Genomic DNA, 23,134 nt, shown 5'->3' on the forward strand with positions numbered 1-23,134 from the left:
GTACCACCGGTGGGCTTTCCGCCGCCTACGAGACCCCCCCGGACGACCAGGCTTCCCCCTCCTGTTGGGCCCCGGCCCGTTTCTGCCGCCCGCTTCTAGAGCATCGGCCGAGGCGGGCCGGTGCAGGATCCAGGTTACTTTGGTGGCAGACGGGACTGTTTCCGTCTCTCCGTCCCGTGCCACCACGGAGTGTGACCACACCCCTAGTTCGTGGATGACTCTTCTAGTTCGTAGACATTTTCTGTTCATCTAACTTGACTGCATTTGAGGTGGTTAAGTTCTATAAAAAGATCTCAAATATAGTTTGGCAGCCAAATTATCTTACCTCATGTTCCTCACTTTGCTCACTTTGCAAAATGATTAATGTCTGTCGGACCTCCTATCACTTCTGTGACTTGAGGATGAATGGGCAATCCTGGCATGTTCAAGGAACAGTAAGGAGGCCAGTGTACTTGAAGTAAAGTGAGCGAGGGGAGAATACTTAGAGAGGAAGTGATAGGGGACCAGATAGTGCAGGACCTTGTAGGCTGTTGTAGGGACTTTGGCTTTTATACGGAGGGCAATGAGGAACCAGGGTATGGATCTGAGGAGAGGAGGGACGTGATCAGAATCACTTTTAGGCTGATTGTTATGGCGCGGTCAGGAGAACAGACTGTAGGGGGCAAGGGTAGGAGCAGGGTGACCTGTTAGGAGATTATTGTAGTAATCCAGGTGAGAGAGGCTGCTGCTCTGATAATTTTATTATAAAAAATTTGAAGGATGTATGAGAGTAGAAAGAATAGTATAGTAAATCTAATGTACCCACGTCCCAGCTTCAACAGTGATCAACTCGTGGCTACCTTTGTATAATTTGTACCCCTCACAATTCTCTCCCATTACTTTCAAAAACAGCTGTATTGACGTATAATACACATGCCACACAATTCACCGATTTCAGGTGTATAGTTCACTGGTTTTCAGTATATTCACAGACTTGCACAGTCATCACCATTAGTTCCAGAACATTTTCATCACTCCAAAAAGAAACCCCATACACTTTAGCCATCATCCCCGTCACCCCATCTTTCCCAGCTCTACGTAGCCACTAGTCTTTCTGTGTCTGTATGTTTGCACATAAATGGAATCATATGCGGTCTCTTGTGAGTTGTTTCTTTCTCTTAGCATAAAGTACTGGATTTTGTTTATTCATCAGTTGATGGACATTTGGGTTGTTTTCACTCTTTGGCTGTCAGGAGTAATGCTGCTATGAGCATTCCTGTGTGGACATGTGTTTTCTTTCAGGTGGATACCTAGGCGTTCCCCCATTATTAAAAAAATTATTTATTTTTATTAATTAGGGGGGAGGTAGTTAGGTTTATTTATTTTTAGAGGGGGTACTGGGGATTGAACTCAGGACCTCGTGCATGCTAAGCATGCTCTCTACTAGTTGAGCTATATCCTCCCGCCTTCTGTCATTATTTTGAACCAAATTTCAGATGCCATTTGTAAATGTTTCTGTGTGCATCTCTAAGAAATGACTTTGAAAGAAACACAACCACAGTATCACTGTGACCTCGTGCAGGCTAAGCACGTGCTCTACCACTGCTGCTTAGTGTCATCAGACAGAGTCTAGGATACATTTTGACAGATGGATGAGTTGTGAGCTGTGAGAGACAGAGGACTTGAGAAGGACTCCAGGGTTTTGTCCTGATACCTGGTGGGTGGATTTGCCCTCAGCTGGTAATAAGGAAGGCTGTAGGTGGAACTGACTTTTGGGGACTGTCACGAGGGCAGTTTTAGGGAGGTTAGGTTTGAGAGGCTGACTAGCTATCCAAGGGGAGATGTTGAGTTTGATGTGTGAGTTTGGAGTCCAGGAAAGAGTTCTAATTTTGAGCATCATCGGCATGAAAATGAGGGTTAAAGCTGGGAGTCTGCGTGGAATTAGGAATTAGTAGTGGAGTGACTGTAGTTAGTGAAAACATCCCAGAACAGAGCCCTGGGGCACCACCATGTGTGGGGAGTGTGGGCTGTTCTGGGAGCTGAGGGAGGGATCAGCAGTTGGTCAGTTACTGCTGATGGGTCAGTAGGATGGATGTTCAGTGAAATATCAGTGTCATAGTGAAACATCCGAGCTTATCCGGCATTCAGGTTTCGGGCTGTAGCTCAGGCCTACTCCTGGAAACTTCTATTGAGATGAGCCTCCTCCTACGTGTAGTCAGTCTTTTTTTTTTAATGGAGGGACTGGGTGTTGAACCCAGGACCTCATGCAGGCCAAGCACGCACTCTACCACTGAGCTCTGCTCCCTCACCCCTACCCCACGTCAGATACCAGATGTCCCCTTCGGCCCCTCAATTCCAGGAAACAGTTATCAGGTTGTGAGTGGTCTCTGCGAACCCCTTCTTACTAGGAATATTAACGTCTGAGGACTGCTGTAAGAGATGTCCACAAGCAGGGCGGCTTCAAACAACAGAGATGCATCCTCTCCCAGTTCTGGAGACCAGAAGTCTGAGATCAGTGTGTCTCAGGGCTGTGCTTCTGCAGGCTCCAGGGGAGGGTCCTTCCTGCCTCTTCCAGCTTTTGGGGGCTCCAGACATCCCTTGGCTTGTGGCTGCCTCCCTCCTGTCTCTGCCTATGTCTTCATGTGGCTTCTCCTCTGTGTCTATGTCTCTCCTCTTCTGTCTCTTAGAAGGACATTTGTCATTGGATTCAGGGCCCACCTGGATAATCCAGGAAGATCTCATCTCCAGACCCTTCACTTCTTTATATCTGCAAAGACTCTTTTTCCAAATCAGGCACATTCACAGGTTCTGGGGGTCAGGACGTGGACATATCTTATTGGGGGCCATCATTCAACTTACTGTGCTGGGTGAGGGGCCAGCACCCTCCGCTCCTGCCTGGAGGTGTGTGTAGAGGGTAGGATTCCCACACACTGACACCTCCCTCCGAAAAGAATCTCCATAATTTTCCCTCTGGTCAAATTCTTAGCCTGAGTTTGTAGCCTGGAGATAGCTCGGCACAGTTACAGCCAGTGCTGGCCCATGGCCTTTTCCAGCCCCGCCTAAGGGCCCGCACCTCCCTTTGGAGTGGGAATACGTGCCACCTCTTAGACCCCAAAGCCCACTTCAGCACCCTGTTCCACTGGGGAAAGTACTGCTCACTCTGCTTGGCGTGGCCCTGGAACTCGTCCTTGTCCAACAGGGTAGGAGAATCCTGCATAGGTCCCCGCTGGCTTTGTCTTTCAGAGCTTGCCTTGTTGGATGAGCAGGCCGCCCTGGAAGAGTCAGCCGAGTGAGATGGTGCAGCCTAGCAGCGGCCCAGCAGGGGACCCAGACGTGCTGGCTGAAGAGTCTTCTCTGGGGAAGCCGGCCATGCTCCACCTGCCTTCAGAGCAGGGCACCCCGGAGACCTTCCAGCGCTGTCTGGAGGAGAATCAAGAGCTCCGAGGTGAGGAAGACAGCGGGTGTGGAGTAAAACGTCAGGGGACCCGGCCCTGCTTGGGGAAGGCGTATTCCCCACCCCTGCACCTCTGCATTTCCTAGGCCTGGGGTGGACGTGCGCCTGAGGGCCAGTTAGTGATTCAAGCTCAGTCACCCTCCCTGTTTATTTTACGCGGGGTTCCCTGGAAGTGGACTCTGAGATACAGACGTTTATTTAGAGTCCTCTCGGAACCAGCATCAGGGAGGGGAAGGGAAGGGAAGGCCAGTGGCGAAGCAGGGGTGGACGGAGGGGGAGGCTGGGCTGCAGCGCAGGCCCACCTCCGAGGAGCTCTGGAGCTGGAAGGACCCTTCTGAGGCCCCTGTATCTTCATACTGATCAGTCATTAAGCACTGGTTGTGCTGGGAGGGGGCGTGACCTGCTCCGGAAAGAGGTATGGTCTATTCTGGGAATGGGCGTGGCCTACCCTCGGAAGGCCCAGTGGGCTGGTTCAGGAAAGGGAGGTCCAGGCCCCTCTGGGTTGGGGGTGACCCCGGGCAGGCAGCTCTCTGAAGAGACTGAAGGTTGTCTTAAAGCTGCACCTTCCCCCAAGTGGCTGTGGTTCGAGTAGGTTCCTTCCTCCCCACTTCCTCCCCTTCCCCCTCTTTCCCCCCTTCTCCATCCCATCCGCCCCGCTCCCTCGACCTCCCTGTCCTCACCTGTATGGGGGCAACTTCTCCAGGTCCCAGACGCCATGGCACCGTGCCCCCCAGGTGGTGTGGCTGCCCTGGGGGGTGTGACCCGTTGCTGGTCGCCTCGTGGGACCACTCCCTCTTGTTCTCTGCTCGTGCCCTGGGGCTCCTGTCCTGGCCTGCTGCTCCTTTGGTTCGAGTAATCCCAGGGGCCCACATGGTGCCCCTAGCTTCTGAGTCAGTGAGACTTATGTTTTCCCAATGGGGACTGGACCTAGGCGGTGGGCGGCACAGGCTCCCTAGATGGGTCACGGAGAGTGATGGTGGTTTGTGGCTCCTTTGGCTTCTTCCTGGTTCCTGTTGTTTTCACTCAGCCCTCCACTGTCCTGGCTGGCTGGCAGGTTGGCATGTGACACAGCCAGTGGAGGCCACGGTCATGGGGCCACTCCCCCACCTCCTGATGTGATGGGATGTTACATGGGACCCTGGGCTGACGAGTCACATGCTCTGGAGGCCTCAGAGACCAGTGCTGCCTGAGGCCCTGTGGGTAGGGGCCAAACCTGTGCCTGGAATGTGTCCCTTCTTCCTATCAAGGTGAATCACCCCCCTTTTCAGGATGGAAGGCTTCCAGTGCAGTCAGCTTGCCACTAAGGGGCTGCTTGGTCTCTTGGTGGGCTGGCCTGCTTTGGAGATGGCCCTGATTTGAGCGTGGAGGGCCAGGACTTCCCTGGTTTAGGGCAGGTTTTCCCCTGAGTGCTCAGATGTCTGGGGCTGTCCTGGGCACTGTAGGGCGCTGGGCAGCATCCTTGGCCTCTATCTGCTGGATGCTGATAGCAGCCTCCCAGCTAGGACAACCAGTGATACCCCCAGATGTCTCAAATGTCTTACTGTGTTGGGACCACATAGAGCTGGCAGCCAGGTTAGGGGATGGAGCAGTAGCTCACATTCCAGAGCTCTGTTCTGCCAAAGGGGGCTCAGGGGTGAGAATGTGGCTTGCTGGCTGTGCAGGGACCACGGCCCTCCAGCTGCCCTGCAGGGAGTTTGGGCTCCGCATGTTTCTGCTATAAGACTGCTGTGTGTCAGGCCCTGGGCCAGACCCCTGGGGCCCAAGGGTGTCTGCCCCCGACGATGCTCGTGATTGTGTCAGCAGAGGCAGGGGCAGAGGGGAGGACATAGAATTTGCTTGGGATGTTTTTGGGGAAGCTTTGTGGGAGAAGTAGTGTGTACCTGGTGAAGGAGTCCATGGAGGTGCCATGTCCAAGGAGGGATGAGTGCAGACAGAAACTGACCAGTGGGCACCAGGGACCAGGGGCAGCGGGGAAGTGACTGCCAGTGGATATGGGGTATTTTTTTGAGGGTGGTGGAAATGTTCTGGAAAGAGATAGCTATGAACCCAAAGCTTTGCGAAAAACTCTGAAGCCCCAGAATGACTGTCTGCTTTAAACCAGTTAAAATGGTGAATTTGGCGTTATGTGCATTTTACCTCAGTTAAAAAACAGAAATTACCCGTGAGCTGAGCTGAGCCTTAGGCGGGGGCGCAGCAGGATGGTGGGTGGAGGTTGGTGGGGGAACATGTGCCCCAGGCTCCCCTGAGGGAAGGAGGCCCATGGGGACAGCGGAGTGCAGAGGTGGCTCTGCAGCCAGGCTCAGAAGCCACTGCAGTTCCAGCAACGGAATGCTCCGGCAGCTCGCTGCGCGCCTTGGCTGGGGGTGACCTGAAGCTGCTGCCCGCCCCTGTCTTGTGTAGCTCTGTTGTGGCTAGAACCTTTGTGTGTCACTGCTCAGTTTTGTCACCCCTAACAGTCTTCTGCTGCCTGGGGTGCCCCTGGTGTGTGGCGCTCCTTTCCCCAGCCTCTCCTGACTGCGTGCAGACGGGCTGTTTCTGGAGTTTATGTTGTGCACCCGGCACTTGGTCTGCTTTTTCATTTAACCCTCTTTAGCCCGTGAGCTGGGTGTGATTGTCCCGTTGAACCTGTAGATGATAGTGAGGCTTGAGGAGGGGTGACTGGCCCACTCCAAGGCTTCTGGCCTCTAGTCTGTGGCCAGCAATGCCGCAGGGAATTTTGTACTGGTGGCCGTCCCCCCAGTCTGCGGGTGGGTTAGGACCTTCTGATCCCGAGGACAGTGCCCCAGCGCCCCAGAGCAGGCACACCTTCCCCCCACTTCGAGCAGAGTTCAGTTGAATTTCAGAGTCACTTACAAGGAAAGTGACATTTGGCGCATGCTTTAGGAGCTCGTTGGAGAAATTTCGGGGCACAGCATTTGCGAAATTGATTTTGAAAGTGCTTCACGAAATAAAGGAAGTGTTTCGAAGCTGTCTCTGGGGGGCAGGGCGGCTGCGGTGGTCCGGGGAGGGTGCCGTGCGGGGCTCACCGCCCCTTTGTAATGTCCTCTGCTGCCAGATGCTATCAGGCAGAGCAACCAGATGCTGCGGGAGCGCTGTGAGGAGCTGCAGCGTCTGCAGGGCAGCCAGCGGGAGGAGAAGGAATTCCTCATGCAGAAGTTCCAGGAGGCCAGGAAGCTGGTGGAGAGACTGAGCCTGGAGAAGGTGGACCTGCGCCGGCAGAAGGAGCAGGCCCTGCATGAGGTGGAGCACCTGAAGCGGTGCCAGCAGGTAGCCGGGGGCCACCAGCCGCCTGCATGCCCAGAACCTGGGGTACCTGTGCTCGGGGGTCCCCAGGGGCTCCCTCGGGCTCTCTGTGTCACCAGGAGGACTCACAGAGTTGAGAAAAGCTGTTCTCGTGGTTCCGGGTGAGACTGGGGAGGACACAGGGTGAGACCAGCCAAGATAAAAGGGGCGGAGGGCAGGTCCGGGAGACACCAGGCGCGAGCTCCCGGGCCTCCCGCCAGCCAAGTCGTGGGACAGTGCCCTTTCTCCCGGCAGCGACAGGTGACAACACACATGGGCTGCTGTCACCAGGGACGCTCCCTGAGCGCTGCTGTCCGGGGATTTGATGGGGGTCGGTCCTGGAGGCCCAGAGCACCTGCCCAGCTGACCTGAGTTCCTGGGTCCCCGCACTCAGGAGGTCAAGCTGAGACATGCGGCTTCAGGCCCCACCAGGAATCACCAGAAGTCCAAGACCAGGGTGGGGGCAGTTCCTTCTGAGCCACGAGGGCAGGACCTGTGCCAGCCTCTCTCCCCATTGACACATTGCCTTCTTCTTGTGTCTCTGTCTCTCCTCGTCTTCTTATAAAGACACCAGTGTCAGCGAGAAGCACAGCAGGACTTCGGGGAAAGGCCTAAAGCAGGTTTTACCTGGCAACTGGTGACAGCAGGGGAGGTGCTGAGCGCAGATCTGATCTGCGCAGACACGCTGGTCTTCCAAAGGGACAGTGAGGTGGGGGACAGCAAGCAGGGGCTCAGGTGACAACTCACAGAGGGTGGGTCAGGGTCCATGCGACGAGGTGGGTGGCAGTTATGGGAGCTGGGGTTCCATCCGGCCCGGAGACCGGGAGACCGAGGCTCCCGTCCTTCCAAGGATTCCATCTCAAAGGAATGGCTCTCAGGTCCCCGGGAAAGACTCTGCTGGGTTGTAGGAGGTACAGAGACATCTCAGAGGGACAGAGGCTGGATTCACAGGTGGGAGCCGTCTGCAGAAAGGCTCTAAGGGGGGGGGGTGGCTGTGTCAGGGGTTGGCTAGAACTAATAGTGAATTCTTTTGCCAGCCCTGTCTCCTCAGGCAGGAACTCGCAAGGGGGCTGGGCCATCCCAGGGATGTGACCTTAGGCTGCTTGAATCCATGTTAGAGTTTGCTCCAGTCTCTTGAGTGCAGGGATGTGGATAGAGTTGAGTCTTTTCTGGTCCTCAGCAATCAATGGATCAGAGCCCATCCTCCTCCAGGGTGACGCTGGTGTCACAGTACGGATCAGAGCCACTGCCCAAGCCCTATTTCCAGGTGACGAGTCGGACAGTGATGGGTATTGGCGGGGACATGGCTTTATGTTGCTGGTGGCAGCATCACTTGGTGCCACTACTCTGGAAAACTATTTGGCATTTTCTCTTCAAGCTGAAAATCCAGGTCACCACCAACTCATCAGTCTCACCTAAGAGGACTCTTGTGCACTGACAGTGCGAGCCGGCGGGGGCGGCAGATGCTGCCCGCAGCAGGAGCTGGGGCGCACCCTAATGTGCATCCCTGCAGAGCCTGGTGCAGCCAGAGTGTGGAATTTTTTGGAACAGCTTTACTGAGATAAAGCTCACATGCCATAAAATTCACCCTCTTAAAGTGCAGAATTCAGTACTTTTTTGTATAGTCATAGAGTTGTACAACCATTACCCCTCTCTAGTTCTGAAACATTTTCATCACCCCTAGAAGAATGCCCATTCCCATCAGCAATCCTCTCTGGTCCCATGCCTCCCGCGGCCCCTGCTAATCTGGTTTCTGTCTCTGCCTTCGCCTGCTCGAGGCGTCGCGTTGCGTGGAGTTATGCAGGGTCTCTAACCCTTCCTTCACTCACCGTGTTTTTGAGGTTCATCCATGTTGTAGCCTGTACGAGTCCCTGGCTCCTTCTTATGGTCTAACGATATTCCCGTGGATGGAGGGACCACATTTTCTTTACTCCGTTGTCATTTACTGGACAGCTGGGTTGTTTCCACTCTTTGGCTGTCAGGAGTAATGCTGCTATGAGCATTCCTGTGTGGATGTGTGTTTTCATTTATTTTGGCTGCATACCCAGGAGTTACCCCATTGTTTTGAAGCACATTCCAGACATCACCTCATTTCCTTCGTAAATATTCCCTTGTGCATCTCTAAGAAATGCCTCCGAAAGGAGCATGACCACTGCACCACCATCCCACCTACACTCATTAGTGACGGCCGCTTAGTGTCATCAGGTAGCGTCTAGCATACATTTTGACAGGATTCCTGCATGAATTAGGTGTGAGCTGTGAGAGACAGGACTCGAGAAGGACTCCACGGTTTTGTCTAGAGAATTAGGTATCCGAGTGGAGATGTTGCCCCACACGCCAGGGATGCTGGCCTCCTCCAGAAGCCAGGCTAGGGGCCCAGGACGGACTCTTCCCCGAGAGCCTCTGGGACGAGCCAACCCTGCCCACCCTTGATCTTGGACCTCTGGCCTCCTGAACTGGGAGACGGCACATTTCTGTTGTCTTAAGCCCTGGCTCTGACAGCCACAGGAATGAAACGCGGAGCCCGGGTGGGTGCGGTGGTGGGTTGAAGTGGGTGCATTAGCTGACAGGGCCTGCTGACAGGCATTGGCGTGGAGAGGTGGGGCAGGCAGTTGGATAGCTGCATTGGGGTTCAGGAGAGGAACCTGTCCTGGAGGTGCAAATTTGGAAGGTAGCAGCCTGTAGAGGGTATTGGAAGCCTTGAGAGATCAGATCAGATCACCCTCATGTGCATGGACATGGAGAAGAGGCGTGGTCCTGAGACTGGACTTGAAAAGGAGAGGGCAGGAGTGGTGGGTGGGGAGGTGTGTTGTGCGCGTGCCCGCGTGCGTGAACCCAGGGTGGGGACGAGGAGGGCAGGGGGGTGGTCACTACCTAGGGGTTCCTCCGGAGGGGCCGGGGATGCGGGGACTGAGGCTTGACCCTCGGCTTGAACTGCCTGAGGTCTCAGGGGACCTGGGTCTGGACAGTTTGATGAGGGAGTCTGGGCGATGCGGAGTTTGGACAACTCTTGAATTCTGTCGCCAGTGGAGGTCTTTTGGAAACAGTGTCAGTCCATCTTACCTTCTAGTGGCCTAGGGCATTGGAGTACGTGTCTTTGTGGCCGTGTTTGAGTCTTACCTCCCTTGATGCCAAGTCTCAGAGAGGCAGGGAGATTCCTTCTGGGCTCGGTCCTTGGAGACTCGGGGCATCTCTGTGCACTTGTGTCCCTGGGTCTCTAGTGGCCTCATCTGCAGGGGTGAGGAGGGGCTTGGGACTGTGGGCTCCTGGGACTTGGTCCCTCTCTGCTGCCTCAGTTGCCTTGCCACGGTGGAGAAGCTTCCACAGGTGAGATGTGAGGGAAGTGGGGGCACCGAGGACAGGAGAGAAGCCTCAGGGTGACGCGTCCCAGCGCTTCCAGGTGGCCCTGGGGCTCGGGGCTGCCCGGGGTGGGCGGCAAGCAGGAAAGCCCTGCTGACAGAAGGCGGCCTTCTCCCCTGCAGCAGATGGCCGAGGACAAGGCCTCAGTGAAGGCGCAGGTGACGTCCCTGCTGGGGGAGCTCCAGGAGAGCCAGAGTCGCCTGGAGGCCGCCGCCAAGGAGCGGCAGGCTCTGGAGAGCAGGTGAGTGGGGAGGGAAGGCCTGAGGAGAATGAGACAGTTGAGGGGCCTCCAGAGAATTCCTCTGGGACAGAACGGACTGGAGTGCACAGGGCCGTTGGAGTAGGTAAGTCGTGGGGCTGGGGACTGGGGGTTTGGGACCTGGGTCCCAGCGGCACTTGTGGGCTCTGTGACCTTTTGCTGGAATTGGGATGATTCCCTTAGGGAGCATTTTCGTGGGGTGGGGGGAAGAGCACCCCTGTGATCCACAGGGAAGTGTGCTCAGTGCCCCCACAGCTGAGGTTTGTCACAGCAAAGGGCACATACCAGGACGCCCGAGGACAGAGGACATGGGTCTGGGGTGGAGAGCCCCATGCCTTGGCTCCCTGTCTCCCTCCGTTGAGGGACCCCCTGAGCACTCTCCCTTCTCCAGCAGCGGCAGATGCATCCCTTGGCCTCCAAGGGAACCCAGAGACTGGGTGCCCCGGGTTTCATTGAGGGCCAATCACGACCAGGCATGCGCTCTGTTGTGTGACTGGTCCAGGCCCGGGGACCATCCTGATCAGTCGGGAACATGTCATGTCAGCATAGGGGACTCACACCAGCCTGCAGCCTGGGCACCACCATGAGGCCAACTTCACCAGCCAGCCCTTCCCAAGCTGCCAGCCTTGGGCCTGCCGCTAGCTCTCTTCTGCAAAGTGCCTTCCCCTAAGCGGGGTCTTTGGGTCAGAGGGCGTGGCTGTTTGTGTGATCGTCAGGGCGCCCAGCTGCTGCCCTCCAGAAGGCTGGGTGCAGCTGACAGGGGTGGCCCCAGCTCTCCCAGGGCTGTGGGGGATCAGGGCGCATTGGGCAGGGTCGGGGACACCTTCCTGAGGGAGGCTAGAGGAGCCGGCAGGAACTTCCCGTAAGTGGGTGTTGAACTTTATCCAAAGCTTTTTCTGCATCTGTTGAGATGCTCATATGGTTTTATTCTTTCCACGGGGCGGGGGGGGGGGTGTAGACGCCCCTCCCATCACCAGAGGCGGGAGCCCGCTTCCCCCTGGGAAACGCTGCACCGGAGGAGCACACGGAAGGCTGGCCGACCACATTCTGTTGTCTTCCCTCTTCTGTGCCCCCAGCTTTCTGAAAGGCACACGTGTAATTCTGAAGACAGTTTGGTGTCTCTGCTGCATATCTTTTTTTCTGTGCACATAAAAGAAGCTGCTGGATGCCTGATGCCATGAGTGCAGTTTTGCAGCCGATTTTGGTCCATTAATGACCCTACAGGATGTAGGCTCTTGGGTCCTGTCCTGTCCTGTCCTCTGCCACGTGCTCGAGCACTTAAGTGCTGAGCTGGGCCTCTCAGGCCAGGCTCTTGCTTGTCTCACTGTTTGGCTGGCATGGCCGTTTTAACAGCTTCAAACTGCGTATGCATGGTGGCTCTTTGAAGCCCAGGCCTGTCACATTGGAAGGGCCCATTTCCTTGTTCTAGGGCGCCTGGCAGGTGAGACCAGTGGAGATTCTCAGTAAACACCACCTCCCATGCAGAAACAGCCAGTGTTGCCCCACAGTGGGGACTGAGGAAGGCCTTGGGGACAGCATGGTGACGTGGTTAAAGGGTGCACCTAGAGATTTAGGGAGCTGTGTGGGGTGTAAGTGTGGAGACAGGGGCCTGGGGGCCTGGGCATCTTGGCATCCACACCCACTGGAGCAGTGCCAATGGCAAGAGGAATTCTCTGTCAAGGCCCTGGCTGTCTCCCCGGTGGGCAAGGGGAGGCTGTGCTTGTGGGTGTGGACTTCTGGGACTCCAGATGAGCCGCTGAGGTGGACCAGCCACCTCCTTGCCTCTTCTAGAACAGTGATGGGGAGGGAAAGGGCCATTCCCCCTGCCCCATCCCCTTTCTCACCTCCCCCACCCCCACCTTCTAGAAAGGCTCGTCTTTGCTGGCTGTCTTTACTTCCTTTCCTTCCAGTCTGTCCCAGCCCCCTCTACTGGGCTTGCTCTGGTCCCCTGTCAGCACTCCTTGGGCAGTTCCCTGGGCTCCTCTCCCCCGGGACCAAGCCCTTCAAAAGGGCTTCCCTGATGGGTGTCATCAGCCCGAACCCAAGGCCCGGGTGTCCTCGCAGTCCACAATTGGTGGCCTTGTGGGCCCCTGCCTTGACACATATGTGCCACCCCCAACCAGGTGCCCTGCCGTTGTCCCTGTCTCCAGTGACAGTGCCTCCATTGTGACACCTGGAGGTCTCCCCCTCTAGGTCACACTCCACTCTGACTTCTCCCCGCTCCCGGCTTCTGGCGCTCTGCTGCTGGCAGTCTGCCTGTGCAGCAGGGATCCTGTGACCTCTCCCCCCCGCCCCCCCGCCAGGGCCCGGGCAGCCAGCGAGCAGGCCCGGCAACTGGAGAGTGAGCGGGAGGCGCTGCAGCAGCGGCACAGCGTGCAGGTGGACCAGCTGCGCATGCAGAACCAGAGCATGGAGGCCGCCCTGCGCATGGAGCGCCAGGCTGCCTCGGAGGAGAAGTGAGTGCCTTCTGCCCTCTGGGGGTCCAACTGTGTCCCCCACCATGGTCACCCCCAAATGGCGCATCTTTGCTGGGTGACACTGTCCATTCTCCAGTCCGTAGCCACGTTCCAGCCTCAGGCCCGCACGTTAACAGCATCCGATCTGGGATCCTTTTTTTGTTGGCCTGCCTTTCGAGTTGTCTTTCGAATGGTCACCCTGCTTTTCTATGTTTTTCATGAAGTTGACTGTTCTTTCCCCCTTAACAGAGGCGCTGGGGATTGAACCCAGGACCTCGTGCAGGCTAAGCACACGCTCTGCCCCTGAGCTCTACACTCACCCCCGAAGGTGACTTTTCTGAAGAGTACAGGACAGCTCCATTTATTATAAACCTTTCTTATACTTTTCAAAAACCTCAGTTGAAGGAAAATGACATTAACTAGTTAGCAAAGCCTGCCTCACGCCTGACGGCCTTTAAGGCTCAAAGCCACCCTGGAAACCACATTCTGGTCTGGGGATGTGGCAGGAAGAAAAAGGGTGGCGTTGGAAGCAGGAACAGCAGCTCTGGATCAGGACCAGCCGTGCCTCCCTCTCCTTAGGCGGAAGCTGGCCCAGCTGCAGGTGGCCTATCACCAGCTCTTCCAGGAGTACGACAGCCACATCAAGAGCGGCGCGGTGAGCAGCGAGCGGAGCAGAGTGAGTGCAGGCTGCACCGCTGCAGCTACCGGGGCTGCCTGCCCTCCCCCTCGCCCCCCTCCCCGTGGCTCGGGGGCGGAGAAGAGCCCAGGGCCTACTGCCCCCGGTTCAGGGATCTCGGCCCGCAAGGCTCTACCTTAGTAGGCCTGACGGAGTCGGGTTGTGGGAGGGACGCGCAGCTCATCCTAGAGCTTTGTCAGGGCCACAGAGTGACCGCTCAGAGCCGGGAAATGGCTGTGCCGCTCGCCGCCAACAGCGACCCAGGCGGGGCCTTGGGATGCTCCCTGCATGGGCAGGAACATGCTCCTGTCAGTCGGCGTCCTGCCGGGCGTCCCCAGCTGGGCTCCTGGCTTGACTTTGCCTGGGAAGGCTTCCATACCGACGTTGAAGTTGGCTGGGAGCCTATTTCTAGTTTGTATTCTTCGGACCTGTACTGGGTGCAGGTTCTACTGGTCATGTTTTCAGAAGGATGTAGTCAAACTTCACTAGACCCAGGAGAGATATAAGGGTACAGCGTGAAATTGGGCCACATGAGGAAGAGTTGCTTATAAAACTGTGGTCATTTGATCTGTAGAGGGAAGGCTTGGCGGTGGGTGCATGTCTGTGCATCTGTGTGTGAGTGGGTCTGTGTGTGTGTGGGGAGCAGGGGGCAACTGTAGGGGACCAGCAGACCTTTGACCAGGTGGCAGAGTGGAAGGACCAGTGGGTCTCAGCTTAGCAGGTACATGGTGGAGCATCAGTGTGGGAGACCAGCCTAGTGTAGAGCAGGGAGCCTTAGGAGGCAGTCTGACCCCTGTCCCTTGAAGGGTTAGAGGAGGGCTGTCCAGCTGGGCAGGTAACGTCAGCCTTGTGGGGAGCGTGTGCCAGACGATCTCGCAGACGTCTTCCAGCCTCCACCTCTCCTGTGCCCTGGACACAGGGGCGTCTTGTGGCTAGCATCACCCCAGTACAGGCCGGCCAGGGCCGATGTTTCATTCCTCTTGGTTCTTCTGGCCTGGAGTAGCAGCTGGCCTGGGGGCTCCGTCAGCTCCCCCTTGCCCACCTCTAGGGATCGCAGCTGGAAGATCTCAAGCAGCAGCTCCAGCAGGCCGAGGAGGCCCTGGTGGCCAAACAGGAATTGATCGACAAACTGAAGGAAGAGGCTGAGCAGCACAAGATCGTGATGGAGACGGTTCCAGTCCTGAAAGCCCAGGTGAGGGCTCTGCCCAGTGGCCGGCATGTGGGTGACCAGACTGGGCCTGCTGGCACTGGGACCTGGCGTGTCTGCTGCTGTTTTGCAGCGGCTTCTCAGAAGCTCTTTGAACCTCTTGCGATGTTTCTCGACCTCTCGATGCCCTTGGGGTGACTTCATGCCATGAGTTCTGGGAGGGCAGGAGCGGGCTCTGCGCCACTCCCTGCCACTGCCCCTGTGTCCAGCATGGAGTGTCCTGTATGTGGCCAACAGACGGTGGACACTGCCCCTCTCTTGTCGTTGCCAGGCGGATATCTACAAGGCGGACTTCCAGGCTGAGAGGCAGGCCCGGGAGAAGCTGGCTGAGAAGAAGGAGTTCCTGCAGGAGCAGCTGGAGCAGCTGCAGAGGGAGTACAGCAGGTTAAAGACCAGCTGCCAGGAATCGGCCAGGTGGGCCTCGGAGTGGAGCCCATGAGGGGTGGGGCGGGGCCTGGGGCCTGTCCGGGTGGGTGAGCTGGCCTCGCCCCGCCTCCTGCCCCGGTGGCTGGCCTGCCATCAGCTTGTATCTCTGGTGCCAGAGACTGACTCCTGTGTGTTCATTGGACTGTTTCTCTTCTCAAAGGATTGAAGACATGAGGAAGCGACACGTAGAGGTCTCCCAGGCCCCCTTAGCCCCTGCCTCGAGTGAGTGGGCTGCCAGAGGAGGGGTGGGCAGGGCGGGTGCTGGGAGAAGGATTCTGTGAGGGGCAGTCATGTCTGGCCTCCCCAGAGTTCCTCTGCGCTGTGCATCCCGGGGTGGGGCTGAAGGAGGAGCTGTGGCGAGATCCCAAGGTCCCACTGAGTTTCAGGACTTTCTGCCCCTCTCCTCTGTGCAGTCTGTGTGACGGGGCACACACACAGCCCACCCCAACTGGCACCTCTTCTCTCCCCCAGCTCACCACTCCTTTCAACTGGCCCTGCCCAGCCAGAGGAGAAGCCCCCCTGAGGAGCCACTCAACTTCTGTTGCCCCAAGTGCCAGTATCAGGCCCCTGACATAGACACCCTGCAGATACACGTCATGGAGTGCATCGACTAGGGCTCTACTGGGAGCTGTGTGCTGCCCCGGGCTGCCGCTCTCCCCACCTGCCTGCCTGCTGTTGCATCGTGGGCCGGCCGACAGACAGGGGGCCCCCTTCTTTGAGCCCCAAGAGCTAGCTGCAGGGCCTCACGCTTCAGCACCCCTCTCCGCTGGTCTGCCCTTTCCCGGGTACCTGGAGCCCGAGCCAGGCCTGACCTTCGGCTCCTTTTCTTCTTTTTGTCCGCTTGAACTGCTCGCCTCTGGAACTCCTCCCTCCCCCCGCACTGACGGAGTCAAGAACCAAGGCCAGGGCCCTCAGCATGAACGGCTCCCCAGGCTGAGATGGCCAGTACCCTTGGACCCTTCTCCCACCCAGGCTCCTGTGCTGAGCCCTCTTACGGCCAGTGTGCTGTTCCATCGTCCGCGGCACCGCGGTGGACAGCCTGTCTGCCACTAATGGACATTTGGGCTCTTGCCAATCAGTCTTTTCACTGTCATAAACATCGCCGCAGTGAAGACCCTCCTGCATCGATCACGTGCGCCTTTGGGTCGGATTCTTAGAAGCGGCACCAGTGCAAAGGGAGTAGTAGGCGGTGCCCGCGTCTCCTCCACCCCAGGCGGGGTTTCTCCTCCCCGGGGTTCCCCGGAGCCTTGCCCCAGGTGAGGGGTGTCCCGCCTGGGGGCTGGGGCCTGCTCTCTGTTAAGAGTGAGTTTGAGCATCTTTCCAAGCTTGCAGGGTCCTTTCCAGTTCTTCTGGTATGAACGGCTCGCCCGTTTCTTCTGCCCATTTTTCTGCTGAGCTGTAGTCTTTTCTCCTCGGTTTATAGGAGCTCTTGGTTGTTAGTGGGACCTGCTCCTGCATGTGGTCGAAGTTGCGGTGATCTTTTCCTACTGTCTTGGTTCCGGTGTGTTTTGGACTCGAGTTTGTTGTCTTCGTGCGGTCACATTTCTCCACTGTTCCTCCACGGCCTGGGCTCTGGAGTTGTCGCGGCCACCTCTTGGTCAGATGGACGGACGCTTCCCACACACATCCTTTTCCTTTCCTTTTCCGCACGCTGTGGCGGGTTCATCTCCCATGCCCCGCACTGGCCGCCAGAGCCCTGGCCCTGCCAACACAAGCCACTTGGCAACCTCTGGCAGATTATCAACACCAGGGGACCTGGCCTTGTTGTTTCACAGGACTTGATCCTTCCTAGGCTGTCAGGGCCGTGGGCATCACCCTTGCAGCTGTAGTAAGGAGAGGACATTTGCCCCTCGGTGCCCTGGCCTCCCCGCACGCCTGCAGGCTCCCCTGGTTGGGGATCGGGTGTCGCCCATCCAGCCCTGGGTTTTCTCCAGGGCTCCCTGCCCTGGGGCAGCGAGAGGGCGGACTAGAGTCAGGCTACAAGTCTCAGGCTGGAAGACAGCCCAGCCAGCAGCCTGTTCTGAAAACAAGCCTGGGCTGGGGGCTTTCTTGGCCTCTGTTGGGGCGGGAGGGTCTGTTCCGTGTCCGGAAGCCCAAGTGTCTAATCGCACCGTGTCCTTCAGGAGAGCACAGGCAGGTTTTCTGCTCACACGCGCTGCGCTTCCATCCTGACCCTGCAGCTTTTCTACAAGAGCTCTTTCCACCTGGGGGGAATGGAGTTCTTCCCTAGGGCTGCTGTCATGACCACAAACTTGGTGCCTTAAAACATCAGGAATTCCTTTTTTCAAGGTTTTGGAGGCCAGCAGCGTGAAGTCTGGGTGTGGGCGGGCTTGGCTCCGTCTGGAGGCCCTGCAGGAGTCAGTCCCAGGCCTCTCCCCCAGCTCCTGCTGCTTGTCCTTGGAGTTCCTTGGCTGGCAGCTATGCTGCTCCAGCGTCTGCCTCTATGGTTACGTGGCCTTTTCTCTTCTTCACAGAAGCCTGTGTCTTCTGTTGTGTCTCTTACAAGGACACCAGGCATTGGGTTTAGGACCCCTGTGTTGTCCAGGATGCTCTCATCTCGAGATCCTCACCTTCCTCACACCCACAAAGACCCCCTGCCCAAGTAAGCTCACCGTCACAAGTGCCGCGGGTCAGGATGGGTGCATCTCCCTGGGCTGCCATTCAACCCAGAGCAGGGGTATCTTCTGGGGCGACAGATTAGGACAGATGCAGTTGAAGGCAGGTGTCCCCAGGAGCTGCAGCTCGGTTTGAGGGCCTGTTCCCCGGAGTGACGGTGGCTACGGGGCTGCAGAGGCCCATGGTGCTCTGTGGTGAGGAAAGCTGGAGTTTGGCGTGGGGAGGGCCCTGGCCAGCTGGGGGACTGTTCTTAAGACATCTCATCTCCAGCTGAACACTGCTGGGGCCAGCGGACGTGGGCAGGAGCAGGGGGTGGGCCGCGGCCCGACAGAGCTGTTGGACCGCGCACACCCTGGGCAGTGGCCACTGGCTGTGCAGGGACGGGTTCTGTGCTTCTGGGGGGGGGGGGCACAGGCACGTAGGCGCCCTTCGGTGCCCAGCCCCCCCCCCTTCTGGAGGGGGGCTGACGCCCGGGAGCGGCGAGAGAGGTGGACGTTCTCTCCCTGAGGAGCTTCCTTGGGCTTTGGCGGTGGCGGCTGCCCGGTGGAAGCAGCTGGGAGCTTGACAAAGGTCCCTGCCGGGGCCCCGGGCCACCTGAGCAGGCGTCGGCTGGGAACCACCATCCTTTTGAACCTTCTCTTCCTGGAGGCTGGGCGCCCCTGCTACCTGCCTCCTTCCTTCTGCGGGCCGACGGTGCATTAGAGACCAAGGATGTTAAACCAGGTCGTTCGCCCAGAGGGGAGGGATTCCACCTTCTTGCCGGCTGTCCTTAGGCTGGCCTTCCGGAACCAGAGGTCGGATTCCTCCCAGGAGGGAAACAGCCTGCCTCGCTAGCTGTGGTCCCTCGATCTTCACGGCCGTGTGGAGGAGAAATCCAGATGACTGATCAGATGAGCTCAGTAAGAAAGCATTTCTCCCTCCCTGAGAGAAAGTAATGTCCAAATAGCAAGAAGCGAAGGCTTCCGGTGCCCCGCCGGCAAGGTGCAGGGACAGGCCTGGGATGTCGCCCGTTCCATGAGAGTGGCCGGGCGGGGTGGACTGGGCACTTCGAAGCCTCCTCAGTGTCCTTAACTGGGACAGACGGGGACTCACAGTGACTTCGGCCCCGTGCCAGTGCTCACCACACCCTCGTCTGTAGCTGCCAAAGACCCTGGTGACATCAGAGGCCGTGCTTCTGGATGACATGGGCACGTGTGGCCAGTGCTGTGGACACCTCGTCACCTGCAACACACTCTGTAGCATGTTGGTGTGAAAAAGCCAATAGACAAAATCACGTAGAAAGTGTGACCCCAATAAAAACGTAAAAGCTGCAGGTGCCCAGACGGCCACCCTCGGGACGCTTGTGGGTGCTCGGATCACCTGTGAGGAAGTTTTCCTCGTGTGCTGATGTCTTGTCTAGATGCGTGGAATTTACACGTATCACTTGGATACCTAGAAAAGATACGTCCCAGTGCAGTCGGCCTGGCATAGGTGGGCTCGGGGGCCTTGTCTGCACTAGTGGCTGGTGACAGAGCACCCCAGGACGGGGTGGGGGCAAACCACAGGGGTGTCTTGTCTCCCAGTTCCAGAGGCGGAGTCCAGGATCGAGGTGCAGGCAGGGTCGGCTCCCTGGGAGGGCCCTGAGGGCTGGACCTGTTCCAGGCCTGTCCCCTCGGCTTGCAGACGCCGTCTTCTCCCTGTGTCTTCTCATCTTCTTTCCGTGCCTGGCTGCGTCTCCAAGTTTCCCTTTTGAATACGGACACCAGTCCTACGGGAGCAGGGTCCACCCTAGTAACCTCACCTGAACTGGGCCACTTCTGTGAAGACCCCGTCCCCATACACGGTCACATGCTGAGGCGGTGGGGGTGAGGACTCCCACGTATCTTCTTCGGGGGGGACACATTTCAACCCATTACCCACGGGGAGTCTAGCCCCGTTTTACAGGAGGCCTGAGGCGGCAGCGAGTCTGTTCCTTCCCGTTGGGAAATGCAGCTGCAGCTCTGCCAACGTCATGACCAGGAGGCCTTCCGTCGGCAGCTGACGACGGACACGTTAGAGAGGGGACAGGCCTGCGCGAGAAGAAGTGATGTGTCCCTGCGCGGGCTGCCGAGGCCCTGGGGCGGCGAGGGGGGCTCGCCGGGGAGGCCTTCCCGGCTGCAGTTTGATGGGGGGCTAGTGACTTTTCCTTTCTGAGCCTCAGGCCCCTCATCCAGGAAATGGGAACCTCAAAGTTTGGACTTCCGCTTGAGTCGTCCCTGAGAGCAGGCAAGAGTTTGCACATTTTCCCTCCACTTCACGGAGTGTCTCAGTCTTTGGTAGGGGTGAAGCCGTGGGCGAGGGCTGCTCTCTCGTGACCTTGCCCAAGGTTGAGCTGGGATGCACTCGCTGAGGTAGAAACCACAAGCCTCCAGAGCAGACATCTCAACCTGCAGTCAGAGCACGTGCTACAGCATGAGGCGGGGTGTCCAGAACTCCAGGCGTGTGGAGTCGGGAGCGTGCTCCCGGGGCGTGCCATCCTGGGCCTTCGCTGACTTGTCTCATTTAATTTGCAAACACTTCTTTGGCCCCGTCGAGGTTAGCAGTGTCTAGATACTCAGACAGCTGCACACTGATCTGCGCTTGTACTTCCCCCACTAACCCTCACACTGGAGAGCAGCTGAGCGCAATCAACTGAACATCGGATGGAGAGCAAAGGTGACTTTGTAAGCGTCTAGCAAGACTTGGGGGCTGACGCGGGCACTCTAAACACGGTCCTCCGTGACGTGGGTTCCAGGGCTCTTGGTTGGATTAGCTGCTCTGCTAAGCACAGGGTTGGCAGACCCCATGTTTCATTCAGGGAGGAGAAGCCCCTGCTTTAAGAAATCAGGAAGAAGTGAGACATTGCACCCTGAGCCATACTCTCCGGTGTGCTCGCACAGCACGTGGGTTTGGGGCAGACCCGGGGGTTGGTCCTGGAAGTGCTTGTGTTACCAAGTCATGGGCCAGCACTGATGGCGACTCAAGTTCCTCAGAGCTTGGCTTCTAGGAGCACATCCCCGGGGACTGTGCCATGTCGCCCAAAGCAAACCGCGCGCACACGCTGGCCGCTGACTGCTCGGGAGGCTGTGTCAGGGTGTCCGGACTGCCGTCCACTTGTGCTCCCAAAGCAGATTCCGGTTCTGTGAACCTAAAAGCGCAGAGTTCCAAACCAGCAATTCAGTCTTTAAAAGCTGAGTTAGAAATTTGATTTTCGAAGCTGTTCTCCAAACACTCTGTGGTATGGGTGTTTGTTTTTTAAAAAAATTGCACAGTACACATCACATCAAGTTTACCATCTTAACCATTTTAAGCGTGCACTTGAGCAGCACTGAGCACATTCCTATTGTACAACCATCACCACTGTCCGTCTGCACGACTGTTTCGTTCTGCTAAACGGAGCCTCTGTCCCCGCTAGACACGAGCGCCCTCCTGCCATCCTCGTCTCTCTCCCAGGCCAGCAGCACAGCACCAGTGTCAGCGAGAAGCACAGCGGGACTTCGGGGAAAGGCCTAAAGCAGGTTTTACCTGGCAACTGGTGACAGCAGGGGAGGTGCTGAGCGCAGATCTGATCTGCGCAGACACGCTGGTCTTCCAAAGGGACAGTGAGGTGGGGGACAGCAAGCAGGGGCTCAGGCGACAACTCACAGAGGGTGGGTCAGGGTCCATGCGACGAGGTGGGTGGCAGTCATGGGAGCTGGGGTTCCATCCGGCCCGGAGACCGGGAGACCGAGGCTCCCGTCCTTCCAAGGATTCCATCTCAAAGGAATGGCTCTCAGGTCCCCGGGAAAGACTCTGCTGGGTTGTAGGAGGTACAGAGACATCTCAGAGGGACAGAGGCTGGATTCACAGGTGGGAGCCGTCTGCAGAAAGGCTCTAAGGGGGGGGGGTGGTGGCTGTGTCAGGGGTTGGCTAGAACTAATAGTGAATTCTTTTGCCAGCCCTGTCTCCTCAGGCAGGAACTCGCAAGGGGGCTGGGCCATCCCAGGGATGTGACCTTAGGCTGCTCGAAGGCATTCAGTGTTGGCCATCCCTGAAAGCCAGGAGCTGAATGGAGTGTTCCTGCCAAGAGTTCTTGTAGTTCTTGACGTCACCTCCTTTCCCTTTCCTCGAGTGTGTCTTAAGGCCTTTGTCCCTGTTGGCCCCCCTATGGAGAGTGTGCCCTGTCCCCAGTCTCTGCATGGCTGATTTCTGTTGTTCAGCTTGAAGCTGAAGCATCACCTCCTTCATCTAAAGTCTCCATTGTAAGTTTGGGATTTGTAGATACAAACTACTATGTATAAAAGAGATAAACAAGGACCTACTGCACAGCACAGGGAACTCTATTCAATACCTTGTAGTAACCTACAATGAAAAGGAGTATGAAAAGGACCATGCACATGTATGACTGAATCACTGTGCTGTACACCAGAAGCTAACATAACATTGTAAAGCAACTACACTTCAATAAAAAAATAATAAAGCCTCCATTGTAAATCCATTGCCCTGTTTGAATTCCAGATCTTTTTTGGTTTGTTTTCTATCTCCCTCCACGAGAGGGAGAGCAGCGGCCTTGTCCGTATCAGTGGGGCAGAATCCTCTGGAACAGTGCTCAGCACAGAGCGCCGCTCAGTGCGTATTTACAGAAGGTCCATCAGGATTCCCGTGTCCGTGTTTCTGCAGACATCACCCCGTCCTGCCAAATGGACCTTGACAGAAATGACTGTGTTAACGTGGTAGAGATGATGACACTGAAAACCTCTTTTAGGGACCGTGTGACTTAACTTGGAGGGAATTTAAGCATCTATAGCTCTTATTTTTCTGGAGTAGACCATGTTGGCTATGCACAGGCCGGAACACCGACTCTGGGCTCACCCGGACAAGTCCTGCCCGTGCCCCTTCTGTAATCTCTCTGAGCTGTAGTTTCCTCATCTGTCAAACGGGTAGAATGCCGTCTGTGTGCTGCACAGTTACTAATGAGATGATGCATGTAACATACCTAGGCCAGGGCCCAACCCGATGTAGCAGGGAAGGCTGGAAAAGCAATTCCAGTTGAGGCCATGCCAAAACACTAGATTTTCCAATACATTATTATAACTATTCTGAACGTGAATTAAAGTTTTGTTTGAGGAAAGTCAGCTGGTGGTTTTTAGGATGGAGGAGTTCGGGAGAATTGGGGAGTGACTGCTCACGGGTACATCTCTTTTACAGATGATGAGAATGTTCTGAAATTGGTTGTGGTGATGGCCGCATAAATCTATTAACATCCTAAAACCCAGTCAGCGGTTCACTTTAGATGGGTGAGTTGTATGTGATAAGCAACAAGGATGTATTGTACAGCACAGGAGCTAGGGCCAATACTTTATAACTTCACGTGGAGTGTAATGCATAAAAACACTGAATCACTACGTTGTGCACTTGAAACTAATATAATATTGTAAACAAA

The 23,134-nt window shown here is 56.7% G+C and overlaps 1 protein-coding gene across 5 annotated transcripts in view; it reads left to right on the forward strand.

Moving 5' to 3' along the window:
- IKBKG (inhibitor of nuclear factor kappa B kinase regulatory subunit gamma) overlaps nt 1-22,189 on the forward strand; it is a 27,296-nt gene extending 5,107 nt beyond the window's left edge. For 2 of the 5 annotated variants that reach the window (XM_074359615.1, XM_074359614.1), the window contains exons 2-10: nt 3,223-3,424; nt 6,489-6,700; nt 10,198-10,316; nt 12,638-12,790; nt 13,370-13,466; nt 14,515-14,658; nt 14,945-15,087; nt 15,260-15,321; nt 15,571-22,189. In XM_074359615.1, the coding sequence (XP_074215716.1) occupies nt 3,238-3,424; nt 6,489-6,700; nt 10,198-10,316; nt 12,638-12,790; nt 13,370-13,466; nt 14,515-14,658; nt 14,945-15,087; nt 15,260-15,321; nt 15,571-15,713 (1,260 nt within the window). In that variant the 5' untranslated portion in view covers nt 3,223-3,237 and the 3' untranslated portion in view covers nt 15,714-22,189. The remainder of the gene's footprint in view (nt 1-3,222; nt 3,425-6,488; nt 6,701-10,197; nt 10,317-12,637; nt 12,791-13,369; nt 13,467-14,514; nt 14,659-14,944; nt 15,088-15,259; nt 15,322-15,570) is intronic. The other 3 variants (XM_074359618.1, XM_074359616.1, XM_074359619.1) reach the window with 3 other exon arrangements.
- Nucleotides 22,190-23,134: the final 945 nt, after the last annotated feature.

Source organism: Camelus bactrianus, chromosome X (assembly GCF_048773025.1).
Source record: "Camelus bactrianus isolate YW-2024 breed Bactrian camel chromosome X, ASM4877302v1, whole genome shotgun sequence".
NCBI classification, from domain to species: Eukaryota; Metazoa; Chordata; class Mammalia; order Artiodactyla; family Camelidae; genus Camelus; species Camelus bactrianus.